The sequence below is a fragment of the Vigna radiata genome, chromosome 1 (genome assembly GCF_000741045.1).
Source record: "Vigna radiata var. radiata cultivar VC1973A chromosome 1, Vradiata_ver6, whole genome shotgun sequence".
NCBI classification, from domain to species: domain Eukaryota; kingdom Viridiplantae; phylum Streptophyta; class Magnoliopsida; order Fabales; family Fabaceae; genus Vigna; species Vigna radiata.
Genome location: NC_028351.1, coordinates 29,757,663 through 29,774,747, shown reverse-complemented (window position 1 = coordinate 29,774,747; position 17,085 = coordinate 29,757,663). Strand labels below are relative to the sequence as shown.

At 35.7% G+C, this 17,085-nt stretch overlaps 1 protein-coding gene across 1 annotated transcript; it reads right to left on the bottom strand.

Moving 5' to 3' along the window:
- Positions 1–9,438: 9,438 nt before the first annotated feature.
- Positions 9,439–9,765, bottom strand: LOC106761119. Its single transcript, XM_014644632.1, has one exon. The coding sequence runs from the start codon at positions 9,763–9,765 to the stop codon at positions 9,439–9,441; it is 327 nt and encodes a 108-aa protein (XP_014500118.1).
- Positions 9,766–17,085: the final 7,320 nt, after the last annotated feature.

Genomic DNA, 17,085 nt, shown 5'->3' with positions numbered 1-17,085 from the left:
TCACGGCCAAGAGGTTTCCTTAGGCCATTTGGACTTTTAATTTATTTGTTAATTGCATATTGGGTCACTTAATTTACTAGAAGTAAAATAGGCTTGTTAATTTCTCTTGTTTTCACTTAGTTTAATTAGTATGTTGAATTGTTTTTATGTGTTTGAGTAGTGTTGAGTTTAATTATTTTTAACTATGATTGTTAATTTGTTTGTAAAAGTGTTTGATGTATAAATGTTGTCTAATTTGTTTAGTAGTTTTAATTTAATTTCTATGGTAGCTTAATTTAATTCAGTCGGTCATTAGCCATATTGCAAAGTTTCCCTGAGGTTTCTGAAGTGTGACTGTGTGGCAACTATGATCTAGTTAATATCAATTCTGAATTTGCACCTGCAATTGGGTATACGCTTAGTTGCGCAGTTGGTGTTACATCTTCGCTTACTTGATGGAACTGTATGGCATAAATCAGAGTTGATATTAACACTGTGTTTGCTTAGTCCGCAGTTATGAAGACAAATTTAACCGTCGCTTAGTCGGTTAACTCTGTTGGATTAGAGGTCTGAGTAGCAACTGTATTTTGATAATCAGTGATGGGAAACATTGTGATTAGGTTAATGACTGACTGTTTTCATTCCGTGTCGATTCCATATTTTTTACAGTACTGTTTGCGTTTCTGTCGTTAAATTTCTATATTTGCCGTAATTAAATTTTGTTTTCATTTGTGTTTCCACAAAACAATTTCAAACCCNCCCCCCCCCCCCTTCGTGTCTGACTTAATTTCTGAACCGCAAATTGGTCCTTGAAAGACGACCTAGGAGTCACTCCCTAGTCTATACTGCATTCCTAATTGCAATTTAAATTTGTGTGGGCTGCGACACACACCAGAAGGAAACGAAATTTAAGTGCTTTATGGAGATCTTCAAGAAATTAGAGATTAAAGTTCCTATGATTGAGACATGGAAACATGTGCTTCGTTCCTATGATCTTTGCAACAGTTCTTTCTCCATTAATATGACCCCAATTAGGTGAATCATGACAATGCTAAAGAATTCATTTTGCTTCCTCTCTTGTCACACATCGCCTCAAAAGATTATCTGCTCCGATCTCGAACAAGTAAGGATCATCCCATATAAATTGTTTGGCATCATGCAAAAACTTCTTCTATTGTTGCCAATTCAGTTCTTCTAGGATTACTCCTGTAGCTTTGAAATTAGCCATATCAGCAAACCATGGCCTATGTTGAATATACAAGAGTGTCTCGTCTGAGAAGGACTCCCAGATTTCTTTTTCCTTTCTTGTCACTTCTACAGAACCCAACATGACCCAAGAAACTCACGATTCCCTTCATATTTTTTGGTGGTGGAAGTTTTTCAATGACCTCCACTTTGGCTTTATCCACTTCAATCCCTCTGGTAGAAATCTTATGGCCTAAAACAATTCCCTCAATTACCATAAAATGGCATTTTTCCCGATTAAGAACAAGGTTTGTTTGGACACATCTTTTTAGCACAATATCCAGGTTTGCCAAACACTTGTGAAAAGAATCTCCAAACACTAAAGAATCATCCATGAAGACTTCTATACACTTCTCTATAAGATCTGCAAAAATGGCCTACATACACCTTTGAAACGTGGCTGGGGCATTGCATAACCCAAATGGCATTTTTCTGTAAGCAAACACACCAAATGGGCATGTGAATGTCGTCTTCTCCTAGTCTTTTGGATCTACCACAATTAGATTGTATCCAGAATACCCATCCATAAAACAGTAAAAAGCTTGACCAGCCAATCTTTCCAACATATGATCCATAAAAGGAATCGGAAAATGGTCCTTCCTAGTGGCCATATTCAACTTTCTATAGTCAATGCACGTCCGTCAACCAGTAACTGTTTTAGTAGGAATGAGCTCATTCTTCTCAATATGAATCACCATCATCCTTCCTTTCTTTGGCACAACATGTACTAGACTTACCCGTTCATTGTCATAAATTGGAAAGATAATGCCAACCTCCAAAAGCTTTAACACTTCTTTTCTAACCACCTCCTTCATTACAGGATTTAGCCTCCTTTGTGGTTGAGCCAAAGGTATATAATCATTCTCCATGATTATTCTATGCATGCAGTAGGTTAGGCTTATACCTTTACGATCAGAGATTGACCACCCAATAGCTTCTTTATTGCCTTTCAAGACTCCTACCAACCTTTCTTCTTCTTCAGGAGACAAAGATTTCAAGTGTTTTTTCCTTGACTTCCTCCTTTGTACCAATCTTATCATAACTAGCCTCTTCTATTTCCATTTCTTTTAATACCTCTAAATCCGTCAAGCACTCATGATGGAAGCTTGCCTGGGTCTAGAATCCATGAGATACAACTCCAAACAGCAAGCCCCGAAAACGCAGAGTAGTGTAGTGGAAATGGATGTAAATGATAGGAGTTTTGGTGTGTTTGTGATGGAAGGAGTGTATGGAGTATCCTCTCAGCTCAGAAGGCCTTCCCACTATGGAAGGAAGCTAAAGGAAAGGGTAGAGAAAGTAAAGAGAAGAAGTGACTTAAGAGCAATAGGGCTGGAAAATAATTTCTAAAGCATTTCACTATAGCTCAAAAGTAATTTTACAAAGGAGGAGACCCTCTTATTTATAGTTGAAGAGGGGTCTCATTTCTGATCCAAATCCTTCCTAAAATTCAAATAAATTTGCATAGGATGCGCGCCATTTCCAGCCAGCAAGATCCATGCCTCCTTCCAAGTGAGCTAAGTAACGTGGGTTACATTTTCTCGCTGGCGCTGAGCGGTATATGGTGGCGCGGAGCACTGCCTAGCTGCCTCCTTCTTTTGGCTTCCTCTCCTTGGATGGTACTCCCTCCTTTGCTCCTACTTCTTGGATGGCTTCAATCAACTTCTCCAAGATTTATTAGAACCTACAAAACAAAGTAGAACATATTAAAAGATGATCCTTCTAAGACTTAGAGAAAGAAACTCAAGAAAGCTTTAGAAAGTCCTTCTTTAACNGTAGAACATATTAAAAGATGATCCTTCTAAGACTTAGAGAAAGAAACTCAAGAAAGCTTTAGAAAGTCCTTCTTTAACTTCCCTTTCTTAGTCTTAGCTTGAGTTGCTACTTCTTTGAATGGAATGCCCTAAATGGGTTTCCATCATAACCTCGCTCTTGAAAAAAACGATTTATCCTCAAATCGGAAGGTATAAAGAAGCTCAACTTTGGTTTGTCACTTTCCTCCTGGATCAAAAACATATCTACAATAAGCATCAAATATATCTCCAATTAGTATCAATCCAAGAAAGAATTTTTTTATGGAAGTAACTTTAGAATAAGGACTTTGTTTTATAGTTTAAAGAGAATTTGAATGTCCTAATTCATAAGTCACTTTTCTTTTATCTTGAGTTTCTTGTATCTTCAAGTGTAATAATAACTCAAGATTTAAATTACCATATTTTGAAAAAGGTAGTATAATAGGAAATGTTATGACAATTTTAAGGAAGAAGTTAACAGTTAAAGATTTGAAATTGAATAGGAAAGAATTAAGGAATTGGGAACCTTCCTTTTTGGGTTCCATGATGTTTGAAGAAGTTGAATTTGCCATCAGTAGCAATTTCTCCTTTTCTCTCTTTTCTTTTTCTCTTCTATCTTCTTCTTTTCTCTCTTCTTCCTTTCTTATCTCTTCTTCTTCTTTTCTCTCTTCTTTCTTTCTTCTCTCATCTTCTTCTCTCTTCTCTTCTCTTCTCTCTTCTTCCTTTCTTCTCTCATCTTCTTCTCTCATCTTCTTCTCTCTTCTCTTCTTCTTCTCTTTTTTCTCTCAATTCCTCTTCTCTCCTTCTATTCTCTCTCTTTCTTCTCTTATCCAAGAGTTTCTCAAGTTTTTCTTTCAATTCAATTTTCCTACGAGAGAAACCATCTAGACCTTTCATAAATGTTTTTCCATCTTGAATGAGGTGTCCCACTAATTCTAGGTCTCTTTTGGCTGAAAGAGGAACACATTTTCTTCTCATGTAAGCTTTTAGTTCATACCAATCATGAATGGAGGATTTCTACCTTTCTTAACACTGTATTGTCTCTCATTCCACCACTTACTTGCATGCTCTTCTAACCTAGAGAGATATATTCTAAGAACATGAGATTCACTCTCTCTAGAAAGAAAAATGGAACCATAGGCTCTAGACTCACTTTTGTTAACAATGGATGGATGCATCTTATCAATTTCTTTTTCCCAAGCTAGATATGTTAAAGCACTAATGTTCTTACCAAAGAATGGAATATCCTTCCTAGCTTGGTTGTACCTTTCATCCTTCCTTCTTTGTTTTTGTTCACCCTCATTTTGATTTTTCATGTATTGGGCAAACAAGTCTCTTAGCTCACTCATTTCTATTTCTCTTTGTTGGAACTTTTGTTCAAATTCTTCTCTTAGTTGTGAGCCCTCACTACTAAATTTCATACTTCCTTGGACATTTGATTGACTCATTCTTGTCAAGTAGGAAAAAAATTTCACAAGGTTTTCGAAGTCTTGCACAAGTAGTGAGTGAAAAAGGTTTTCACAAACTTCCTTTGTTTTTGGTGAAAAACTTATACAAAGATTCTAAAGGTAAAAATATTCCAAGTAGCTCCCAGGAAGAAGAGGTGAGTCACAAGTGGACAAGCTTAGAAACCAAGTTCTTCCTAGCCAGAGTTTCCTTAGATTTCCTTTTACCTTAGTTTCTAAATAGAAACCTTTCAAAAAGTTTTCAAATGCTAATGGAATGCTCCTAAAAACCAAAAGAAGTCTTATCTATATGTTTTGCAATCCTATATACCACAAAGACTTAAAACAAGAAAATCAACAAAAAATTAAAGAAAGCAATAAAGATGCAAGAATGTAAATGCTAGACGGACCTAAGTGAAAGTGCAAGTGACACTTGGAGCCCCTTGACACACTTCCACACTAAGAAAACGAAATTGGACTATTACATTGTTCAATTGTGAACTTGGAATTACTTCAAGGAAATTTTCCCAAGTCACTTGGCTCAAAAACAGAAAGACACTTAAACTACAAAGGTTCTGTGATATTAAGACTCAAACAAGCTCCAATTAATGCTTAAAACTAGTGTAAGCTTCAAGCTTCAGCTACTGCCATGTAATTCTCAAATTCAGTATGTGTGTTGAATTTTTCTTGTGCTAGAAATGCTGCTGGACTGCAAATAGCAGTGGCATTTATGTGACTTTAAGCTGCTCTAAAGTCCTCCTTCTTGCTCCACTTTCAATTCCCTAACCACTTCCTAGGATGCTACCATAGTAGGATTTAAGTTTCTGCCTCTGGATGCTTCAAACAGATTGCAAAAATTGCTTCCAAATCCACTGGTAACACCACCAAAATGAATTAAATTCTGCAACAGATTTAACACACTGCAGCAAATTTTATCATGACAAGCTGCTGGAATGGGTAGTTTGGATGCCAAATAATAGGGAAATCAATGGGAACAACACACCAATAAAAGCAAGCACACAATAGGAACTTAACAAAGGCACTAGAATGGATGAATAAAGCAATAAAAATAGAAATGGCATATCACAAATGTATCCAAACAAAACTGTTTGATAAATTCCAAACTGTTTGACAACATGCCCCAAAGAATTTCAGATTTTGAGTTTTTGAATTTCAGGGCTTGTAATCTGAATTGCACGGTTTTATAAGCTTTTTAATACTTGATATTACTTCATTCAATCATTTATTTTCATTTTTAAGCATGGAACCAGTTCTTGCTGCAATTCAAAATAAAATATGTATAGAAAATACCAAACAGTTGCTGAAAAAACGTGACTACACAAGAAATAAGAACTGATTTGGTGGTTTAATACCCAAATTCGTGTCGAGGTGTTTCAAACTCTCAACCAACCGCTCAAGCAACTTTTATTGATGATTTTGAGTGTGTTTAAACTTTAAAATTACTTATAATATGTTGACAGCTCAAAATCATCACTCTACTTCCATTTTTGCCCAAAATTTGATGGTTTCAACTACAAATCTGCATATAAGGCATCTTTTGACCAAATAAACAGTGTTAGCAGCTGTAAACCATCAATTTAAACTTTTCCAAACTGTGAAACAGCAGAGAAATAGCATATTTCTAAATTTCACTAGTGCTATACCAATTTATGCAGTAAAATGCATTAAATCACCACCAAAATCAGTTTTCCATGTCAATCAAGTACTGGATAGCAAAGGAAAAGACTCTAGAAATTGGAATTTACTGAACTAAGCTAGGATTGAGATGCTTAGTGTGACCAAAAGCAAAAATACAGCAAATAATAGATGACAGCACGGTGAAAAGCTAGACAGCAAACTGGATCAAGGAATGAATTAAGGATTTTAAGCAACCAAGTTATGCATATTGCATTCCATTGCTTATTCTGGTTTGCCACACCTTAAAACACATTCAACAACATTAAACAATATTGTACCAAGCTTTAGAATCAAAGAAATCAATTAGAACAGTATTTTAAAATTAATTGTCGAACCAAAATTGCCGTATCAAATTTTCAAACAACAATAAAACCAGATTTGATGTTGGGAACTTAAGCTTGTATTGCCAAGGCTGGATCAAGTATTCATTGCCTTAATTGGTATATATACAGCTTATATAGCACTCCAAACTCAAGAAAACAACCACAGTAAACCAGCAGAACAAAAAAACCAAATATAACAGAATTAAAACTGCATCAGAATTTTGAGCACATGACTTGACATTCTAAAATGAAAATTAAAGCTGGAAGAGGTATAAGCAATGAAGTTTCACCGATTAAAATGAAAGATAAACATGATCCCACTTTGGACACACGAAATTAACACATTAAACATTGAATGAAGCACAAAAACAGAATTATAAGAACACCAAAACAGAGTGATGAAAAGCACATGACAAGAATTAGAATTAAAAACAGAATTGAATTAAGAGATGGAGAAAATGACTTAGCTATGGATGCGTGGACAACCAAAGCTCTGGATACCACTTGATGGAAGCTTTCTTGGGTTTGGAATCCGTGAGATACAACTCCAAACAGCAAGCCCGAAAAATGCAGAGTAGTGCAGCGAAAATGGATGTAAATGATAGGAGTTTTGGTGTGTTTGTGATGTAAGGAGTGTGTGGAGTATCCTCTCAACTCAAAAGGCCTTCTCACTATGGAAGGAAGCTAGAGGAAAGGGTAGAGAAAGTAAAGAGCAGAAGTGACTCAAGAGCAATAGGGCTGGAAAATAATTTCTGCAGCATTTCACTATAGCTCAAAAGTAATTTTACAAAGGAGGAGACCCTCTTATTTATAAGTGAAGAGGGGTCTCATTTGTGATCCAAATCCTTCCTAAAATTCAAATAAATTTGCATAGGATGCACGCCATTTCTAGCCAGCAAGATCGATGCCTCCTTCCAAGTCAGCCAATTCACGTGTGTCACATTTCCTCGTTGGCGCTGAGCGCTGCCTAGCTGCCTCCTTCTTTTGGCTTCCTCTCCTTGGATGGTACTCCCTCCTTTGCTCCTAATTCTTGGATGGCTTCAATCAACTTCTCCAAGCTTTATCAGAACCTACAAAACAAAGTAGAACATATTAAAAGATGATCCTTCTAAGACTTAGAGAAAGAAACTCAAGAAAGCTTTAGAAAGTCCTTCTTTAACNGTAGAACATATTAAAAGATGATCCTTCTAAGACTTAGAGAAAGAAACTCAAGAAAGCTTTAGAAAGTCCTTCTTTAACTTCCCTTTCTTAGTCTTGGCTTGAGTTGCTACTTCTTTGAATGGAATGCCCTAAATGGGTTTCCATCAACTCATGAATTAACTTCTCCTCCTTTTCATTCAAATCTTCACATTCTTCAATGACAGTTCTTTCTACTAGAGAAGCATCACGCACCTTCTTCCCTTGCATCAGACAAACTTCATCAATAATGACAACATGGAAACATGCTTTATCATCCTTAGGGTGTGACATGGCCTTGAACACATCAAAGTTCACTTCTTCATCTTGCACCCTTACTTTAAGCTTGTCATTCTCCACATCAATTAAAACTCTAGCTGTCTTCATGAATGGTCTCCCTAGAATGAGAGGCACATCTCCATTATGACAAAATCCACTGGAAATAAGAATTTGTCCACCTACACCAACACATCTTCAACCACCCCATAAGGATATTTAAGAGACCTGTCCGCCAGTTGAAGCGACATTCTAGTAAGCTTGAGTTCCTAGCCTTCAATCCTTGTGAACATAGAAAGCGGCATTAGATTAATGCTAGCTCTTAAATCAATCAAAGCTCGTTCAACTTCCAAATCTCCTATGGTACATGGAATGATGAAGCTTCCTAGATCTTGAAGCTTAGGAGACAATAACATTTTTATGATTGCACTGCAATTTCCTTATACTTCAATGGTCTCCTTCTCAATGTACTCTCTTTTCTTCGTGAGAAGCTCTTTCAAAAACTTTGCATATGAAGGCATTTGTTGTAGTGCTTCAGAAAAAGGTATGGTGATCTCCAGTTTCTTAAAGATTTCCATAAACCACTCAAGTTGTTTTTCTATCTCCTTCCTTGAATAAGTCTTTTGATAAGGAAGGGGTTTTTCAAACTCATTCTGTTTTTTTCTCTCATCTACCTCTTCTTCCTTTTTTTTCTCCCTCAATTCTTTCTTTTTCTCTCCTCTCACTTTCTTCCTCCTCTCTTTTCTTTTTCCACTCGCTCTCTTCTTCCTCACTAAATTTTCTTTCTTTTTTCTCTCAATTTTTCTCTCATCTAACAATTTACCACTTCTAGTAACAATGGTCTTACACTCTTCCCTTGGATCGCCTCTCACACCCCTTCATCTTGCTGATCAATTTCCCAATGTGCGTCTCCATTCTTGTGAACGCAACCTCCATGCTTTTGCCATAAGCTAAACTCCTCTTCATGGTTTGCTGGAAAAGTTCTTCTAGCTTCGTGTTCTTCTTAGGTGGAGTGGTTTGTTGCTGCCATTGAACTAGTGAAACTGTCTGTATTTCTTGTGGCAATAGAGAAAGTTTTTGTATTACTTCCTCCAACTGTTGAGTGATAATCTTATGCTGCTCAAGCAAGACATCTTGAGATTGTAGCTGGAAGACCTCTTTTTGATGAAGTAGATCTCCACTTTCGTTTTGCATCTCCATGTCATTAGTAGCCATGTTATCTATCAACTTATAAGCTTCCTCTAGAGTTTTGCTCTTGATGTTACCTCCAGTTGAGGCATTTAGCATAAGCTTCGTTTGAGATCCAAGACCTCCAAGGAATAAAGGGACTATTGATGCTTCATCAAAACTGTGCATGGGTGTCTTCCTTAATAAGCTTTTATATTTGTACCGTGCCTGACCTAGGGTTTCTTCCATGCCTTGCCTGAAAGAAGAAATCTCATGTTTACCTTTGTTGATTTTAGACTATGGGAAGTACTTGCTCAGAAATTTTGACACCACAGGCTCCTATTCAGTAAAGCTATCTTCAACGACAAACTTCAACCATAGCTTAGTGTTGCCTCCCAATGAGAAAGGAAACAGGCTAAGTTTAATAGCCTCATCAGGTACACCATTGATCTTCACAATGTTGCAAATCTCATTGAATGTGGTCAGATGTTCATATGGACTTTCATGAGACAGTTCATTGAATGGGTTGCTCTTCACCAATTGTATCAACGCCGGTTTCACCTCCATGTTTCCAGCATTAACCCTCAGCCTTGCAATGATATTAAAGTGATGAGGACCAACAACAGTGGTGTGATCCGCTAGAGTACGTCTACCATTGTTCTCCATCTCTTTAGTGCTCTGGTTAGATTCTTGTGGTGAGGGTTGTAAAAGTCTCTCCGGAGAAGGAAACAATTCTCTAGATTTTTGAATCCTCCTTCTCCTTCGAGATTAACTCAAGCCTTCAAGAAGAGGTTCTGAATTTTTCTTGCTCCTAGTCCGAATTGTATCCTGCATACACAAGAAAACAAAACCCTAAAAAGCAATTGCTAGAACAAAAATCAAAAAATCAAGTCAAAGTTAATCAATAATCACACAAATAGAAAAGTTAAACCATGATTCCTTGGCAACGACACCAAAAACTTGTTAAGACTCCGGCAAGTGTACCAAATCGTATCAAGTAATATAAATGGTAAGACCAAGTATCGTTTGTTGAAAAACAGGTAGGCTTCGTTTTACACCTAGAGGGGGGTGAATTGGTGAGTTTTCAAAATCAGAGTCTTTTTGAAATCTTTAAAGCAAAGTTGAAAACTTTAAGTCTTTCTTGAAATGCAAGTAATAAATTTATGTGCAGCAGAAAATCGTAGTTGACTACGTAGATGTCACAGTCGACTGAAAATAAAAGAGCAGGGATAGAGAAATCAAACACTGGCTTTTATACTGGTTCGACCAACAATGCCTACATTCAGTGCCCTTCCAACCCAGGTATAGCTATAGCTTGGTTGTAGCTATAGCTTGTGCACAAAGATGACAGATTTTTCAACTTGATGTTAAGTCCACATTCCTTCATGGAATATTAGAAGAGGAAGTTTATATACAACAACCTCCTAGATTCAGGGAGAGAAACAATGAGCAGAAGGTATATAGATTACAGAAAGCTCTGTATGGATTGCGTCAGGCACCCAGAGCCTGGAACAAGAAGATCGACTAGTCACTTACCAAACATGGCTTTCAGAAATGCAAAGTACAACATGGAGTCTATGTGAAACAATCTACAGAAGGTAATTCTTTAATTGTTTGTATATATGCTTATGATCTTCTTATAACAGGATCACGGATTGAAGATGTTAACGAGCTCAAGGAAATGCTGAAAAATGATTTTGATATGACGGACCTGGGAGAGCTTTGCTACTTTCTTGGATTGGAGTTCGTACACTCTAGGAAGGGTCTCATCATGCATCAACATAAGTATGCAAAGGAGCTGCTAGAAAGGTTCTAGATGAACCAATGCAACGCTACTCGAAGCCCTTTGGAAGTCCATGTGAAAGTGAGAAGAGACGAGACTAAAGAAGAAGTAGATGAGACGAGATTCAAGCAAATCGTGGGATCCCTGAGATATTTGTGTAATAGTCGACCTGACATGGGTTTTAGTATGGGACTGATAAGCCAGTTTATGAGCCAACCAAAGAAAAGTCACATGGATTTTGCAAAACGTATATTGAGATATATCAAAGGCACATCAGATTATGGGGTGTTATTTCCATATCGAAATCAGGAAGACTGTTTGAAGCTCACTGGATTTTGTGATTCAGATTATGGAGGAGACACTATAGAATGGAAGAGCACATCAGGATTAATTTATTTCATGAATGGAGCACAAGTCTCATGGTCATCAAAGAAGCAACCAGTTGTAGCGTTATCAAGCTGTGAGACAGAGTATGTTGCAGGGTGTTATGCAGCCTGTCGAGGGGTTTGGTTTGAAGAACTGCTACCTGAGTTGAAGGTGGTATTTGGGAAACCAATAGAGTTAAAAATGGACAACACTTCAACTATCAATCTTGCTCGAAACCCAGTGAGTCATGGCAGGAGCAAGCATATAGGAGTGAAGTTTCACTTCTTAAGAGACATTGTGAACAAAGGAAGAATTGAGTTGTGTTATTGCAAAACTTCATAGCAAAGGGCAGATCTCCTTACAAAAGCATTGACTACTGATAAGTTTGAAACTATGCAAAATAAGATTGGAATTATAGCTCTTAGAGATTTGAATTAAGGGAGAGTAATGGCTTTAGTAATTCAAATCTGTTTTGTACTTCTTTTAGTTAGTTTTCTGATAACAGTTGAAAAATAGTTATTTTCATGTTTCATTTGAGATCAAAACACACCTTTTAAGGCTTAGAATTAGCTTGAAATCATGCATTTTAATTAAGTTAGAGAATAAGAGAGTCAAAGTTGGTTTTCTTGGTTTTATGCTTGGTTTCCCTTGATTTTGTAGGTTTTTGTAATGAATTGGAAGAAAGGTTGAAGTATTAAATGGTTGGAGTGCTGAAAAGTCCACCAGAATGCAGAAAAGTCAACTAGAGTACAGAAAAACAAAGTGCTGAAAAGATCTGTAGCGCCCGAGCGGCACCTAAGCGGCACCTTATCATTAGTCCGTAGCGCCCGAGCAGCACCTGTGCGGCACCTAAGCGGCACCTGGGCGGTTTTGCGATTAGAGACAAACCGCTGGGCGATACAACTCACCGTTGGGCGGTTTTCAAATGGGGCTGGACCTTTTTCTGCGATTTTTATGATCTGTTTGGCTTGGACTTGTTTTCTGTTATTTTTATGCCCTATTTAAAGGCCAGAACGTCTTAGGGTTTGTATCTTTTGATGGCTTAGGCACAGAAACAAACTTTTAACCCCTTTGGGGCTAGATTTGGAAATGGTGGCAACTCTCTTTTACTCTTTTTAGGGTTTCTATCTCTTTCATTCCATTCTTCACCTAGTTTCTCCATGACGATGGGGAACTAATCTTATTTGTTGCTGGGGAAATATGTAACCTCTAAACTCTCTTATATTGAAATTCTTATTTATTTATATGCTTTTCGTATGCTTTGATTATCAATTGTTGGGTTTCTCATCTACGCTTAATGCTTTTATCGTTTAACTCATTCGATAAGAAAAGTAGATATATGAGAGTGGTTGGGTGAAATTTGAATCCTAGCAACAAATCCATCTCATATTATCAACATCCTCCATCCAATTTTGTGTTTAACCTCAATTGATCAAATTGCATTCATGTTTATTTTTCCGTACTTTAAATTCAAAAAACCCCAAAATATTTTGTTCTTATAGTCTTGATTGGTTAAGCAAAAGCACAACAGTTTAGTGTCGTGAGTCTCTTGGGAAAACGATACTTGGACTTACCATTTATTATTACTTGATACGATCTAGTACAATTGCCAGTTTGTTAACATTTTCTGTTTTTTCTGTTTCTGATATAAGTGTGCAAGTATATATAGACATGAAGCGCTTCTACTAATGAGATCATAGTTTAATTCATTTCATCAAATACTTTGTGTTACATTCTCTTTGCACTGTATTCATATGAATTCCAATAGTGGTATCAGAGCCCATGGTTCTATTGGAACAATCGGCATTGTTCTGAGAGTATAACGCAGTGGAATAAAACTAAGGTTAGCGGAAAGCGTGTTCGGTCACTTTTGTAAATTAAAATGGTCAGTTTTAAAATTAAATTTTCTAAGAGAAAATTTATCGAACAATTGATATGCGTAAAATGTAAAGAGTGCAGGGAATAGAAAAATCACACAAGTAATTTTTATACTGGTTCGATTCAAAAGAATCTACATCCAGTAGTTAATCACTATAAAAAGTGATTATCAGTTCCACTAAAAAAGTGTTTCTCATATTACAACAAATAGTGAATAAAAAACTGATAAATAACCTTCCTTCGACGAACGAACCGAAAGATGAACACTCTGTCAACTCGAAGAGAACCGCCCCGACTATCGACACGAAACGCGAGCTTCTCCTATTCATGAGACCAAGCAAGGGAACTTGAACTATAGCTTTTGAGAACTTCCTCTGACAAACAGTATTCTGCAAAGCTTCTGTTCAACAACGTTCCTTCTAAAATTTTCAGAAGTCCAATATATAGCTAGATACTCTGAATATCAAAGGTCAGGTCCCAGCTGCACTAATAATCGATTATTGTAAGTGATAATCGATTATTCAAGTCCATTACAGGTTTTTCAAAATATGATAATCGATTATGTGACTTGATAATCGATTACTCATGAAAGACTCTTGATAATCGATTAATGCTTAACATAATCGATTATTTCAGTACAAAATACAATTTTTACAAAATTTGAAGACTTTCCTATTACACTTATATTTTCTACAAAGTGGTTTTAAACATTTCTAATACTTTCTATAGGTAAAAATTCTTGTAGCATCATCAAAATTAATTTCTTCAATATTTACCAATGCTCCTCATTGGTAACAATCTCACCCTTTTTTATGATGATCAAAAACTCAATTTTTAAAAGCAACTTTGGCTTTCCTGCAAAACATACAAGCTGATGTTAGAATCGGCTGCAGCGGAATTGTTAGCGTCGAATAACAAACCAAGAGGGTTTTTTAATTCAAACGTATGCCTTTTAATTGTGTCTCAATTTCACTTACTGCGCAAATAATAAATATAAATAAAAGAGTAAGGTTGAGAAAAATTTGCACAGATGATTTTTATACTGGTTCGGATCTTACCAATCCTACGTCCAGTCGCTTATCTCAAACCAAGATAAACAGTCCACTATCACAAAAAAATTACAAATAATAATCACAAAGAAAAATAATTTGTAAAAGTTTAGAAACCACCTCTCTTGATACCACAAGAGACGAACCTGCACCTCCTTTGAATCTTCACAAAGGATGAGACACCTCCTCCAAATACTTCACGAAGGATGAAACACCTCCTCCGAATACTTCACGAAGGATGATCCTCTTCCAAACACCTCCTTAGACGCACCAAGGATGAACCGATTATTTCCTCTATCACCATAGCAGCACTTCACCAGCTCCACAGACAAGAGTTTCACAAGCCGAACAAGAACACACACTTCTCAACAATTTCTGAGTTCTTAAGCACAAGGGAAGAGTTCTGTTGATGGATAAAGAGAGCCTATTTATAGACTCAATCAAAAACTCTTCCATTTTACGAAACTGGCCATTTAACGCATTTAATCGATTAATATTAGTGTTAATCGATTAAAATAAGTACAATGGCTAGTTTTTCAAATCAGAAACCTCCAACGGCTAGTATTATTCGATTATTCTAAGGATTAATCGATTAATTAATCGATTAAAACTTGCTTTAATCGATTATTCCAAAGCTGATTGGGTTTTGGCTTCTGCAGCNAAGGATGAAACACCTCCTCCGAATACTTCACGAAGGATGATCCTCTTCCAAACACCTCCTTAGACGCACCAAGGATGAACCGATTATTTCCTCTATCACCATAGCAGCACTTCACCAGCTCCACAGACAAGAGTTTCACAAGCCGAACAAGAACACACACTTCTCAACAATTTCTGAGTTCTTAAGCACAAGGGAAGAGTTCTGTTGATGGATAAAGAGAGCCTATTTATAGACTCAATCAAAAACTCTTCCATTTTACGAAACTGGCCATTTAACGCATTTAATCGATTAATATTAGTGTTAATCGATTAAAATAAGTACAATGGCTAGTTTTTCAAATCAGAAACCTCCAACGGCTAGTATTATTCGATTATTCTAAGGATTAATCGATTAATTAATCGATTAAAACTTGCTTTAATCGATTATTCCAAAGCTGATTGGGTTTTGGCTTCTGCAGCAACTTTAATCGATTATATCAAGGATTAATCGATTAAAACGGGGAAGTTTTTATTCTAAACAACAAATACAAAATATAAAGGTACAAGAATCAAAACCTACTACAAATCTAAGTCCTAAACAATTAAACTACAATTATTACAAAAGCTTTTCATAACAAAAATAAGTGTTCAAAGGATCTTCATGAATCTTGATAAATCTTGACTTGATTTGGGCATCATCAAAACTTCATCTTCGTCATTTTGCTAACATTCTCCCCCTTTTTGATGATGATCAAAAACTCCTTTGAATAAAGCTTTTAGTAATAATCTGAGTAAGAACACAACTCATGAAAGACAAGGGCATTAGTGAATAACAATAAGCATTAAGATATTTTCTCCCCCTTTTTTATCATAATTAAAAAGCTGTGTTTCATGTTCTCCCCCTAAGATAATACTCCCCCTCAATAAAAGCATGTATGCATAAAATATATTTCAAATTTAGAGATTCATTCAAACATACATAATAGGAGATTTAAAGCAAATGATTTTTAGGATAAAGAACTAAAAAAATCATACTTTGAACCATACAAGATAGAAATTTTAAAGCATAAAAAAATATGGCTAAATTTTTTTAAAAAAATGCATAAAATGGATCAAATAAATAAAAATGCAATCCTAAGAGATTTCTAAAATTCCTAGATCTCTTCTAATGTTACCCCTTTAGGTATGTCTCCCAATTCGTAAAGATAAATTGTTGAGATCTTCATCTTGAGGATTGTCATTATTCTTCTCTTCTTTTGTTGTCTTCTGCAAGTCTTCATCATTACCTGCATCTGATTCAACTGACTGAAGAGGTTTTGCCTCAAGGTCCACAATTTTATCAAAGACAACATGCTTGGAATATTTTTTTTTTTAAATATGTTTAAAAAAATTTAAATGAAAAAAAAATTAATTTGTAAATTTTAAATTTTAAAATGCTTGGAATGAAATCATTTTACAACCCAAACATATTTACCACTTGGAACACCAAAATGCTTAATTTTACATTTATTTGAGGTATGACCCTTTTTCATACAATAAAAGCATGATATAAAGTTTGTGTTCCTATAAGTTGTTCCTTTTTCTACCCATGTTCTACGGGTTCTATTATTATGCTTATTTTTAATTTTATGACCATACTTATTTTTAACAACCTTATTTTCATTATTTTTACTGCATTCTCCTAAGGTTGTAGTTCTAGCAGTTTCTTAAAATTTTCGCAAGATCCACATTCATCACTACTAGTAAATTTACCATTTACAAAAAATAAAACTTTATTTTTCAAATCTTTATTTTCTTCAAAAATATTTTCAAAATTTAATTTTAAATTTTTATTTTCTTCAAGAATATTTTCAAATTCTGATTTTAAATTTTTATTTTCTTCAGAAATATTTTCAAAATTTAATTTTAAACTTTTGAAATCCTTTTTCAATTTCTTATGAGCTTTATCTAATTTTTCAGATTCTACAAGTAAAGCAGCATAAGTTTCATGCAATTCACTTTCACTATATTCACTATAATTATCAGAATCGTTAGACGTACTTACTTGGCTTCCAGCGTCGTCGTCTGCCACTAAACAAATGTTTGCCTCTTCATTAGATTCGCTCAAATCAGAAATTGTTTCATTGTCATCGTCCCATGCGATGTAGGCTTTCTTTTTCTTGAAGGATTTGTTTTATTTTACTTCTTCACTCTTCTTTTGATTTGGGCAGTCCGCTTTTAAGTGCCCCCTTTCTCCGCAACCATAACATCTATATTTTGAGGAGGATTCTT

Excerpts from the sequence above, each read along its gene's own strand:
- LOC106761119 (XM_014644632.1), bottom strand. The coding sequence starts at position 9,765 with ATGGAGAACAATGGTAGACGTACTCTAGCGGATCACACCACTGTTGTT.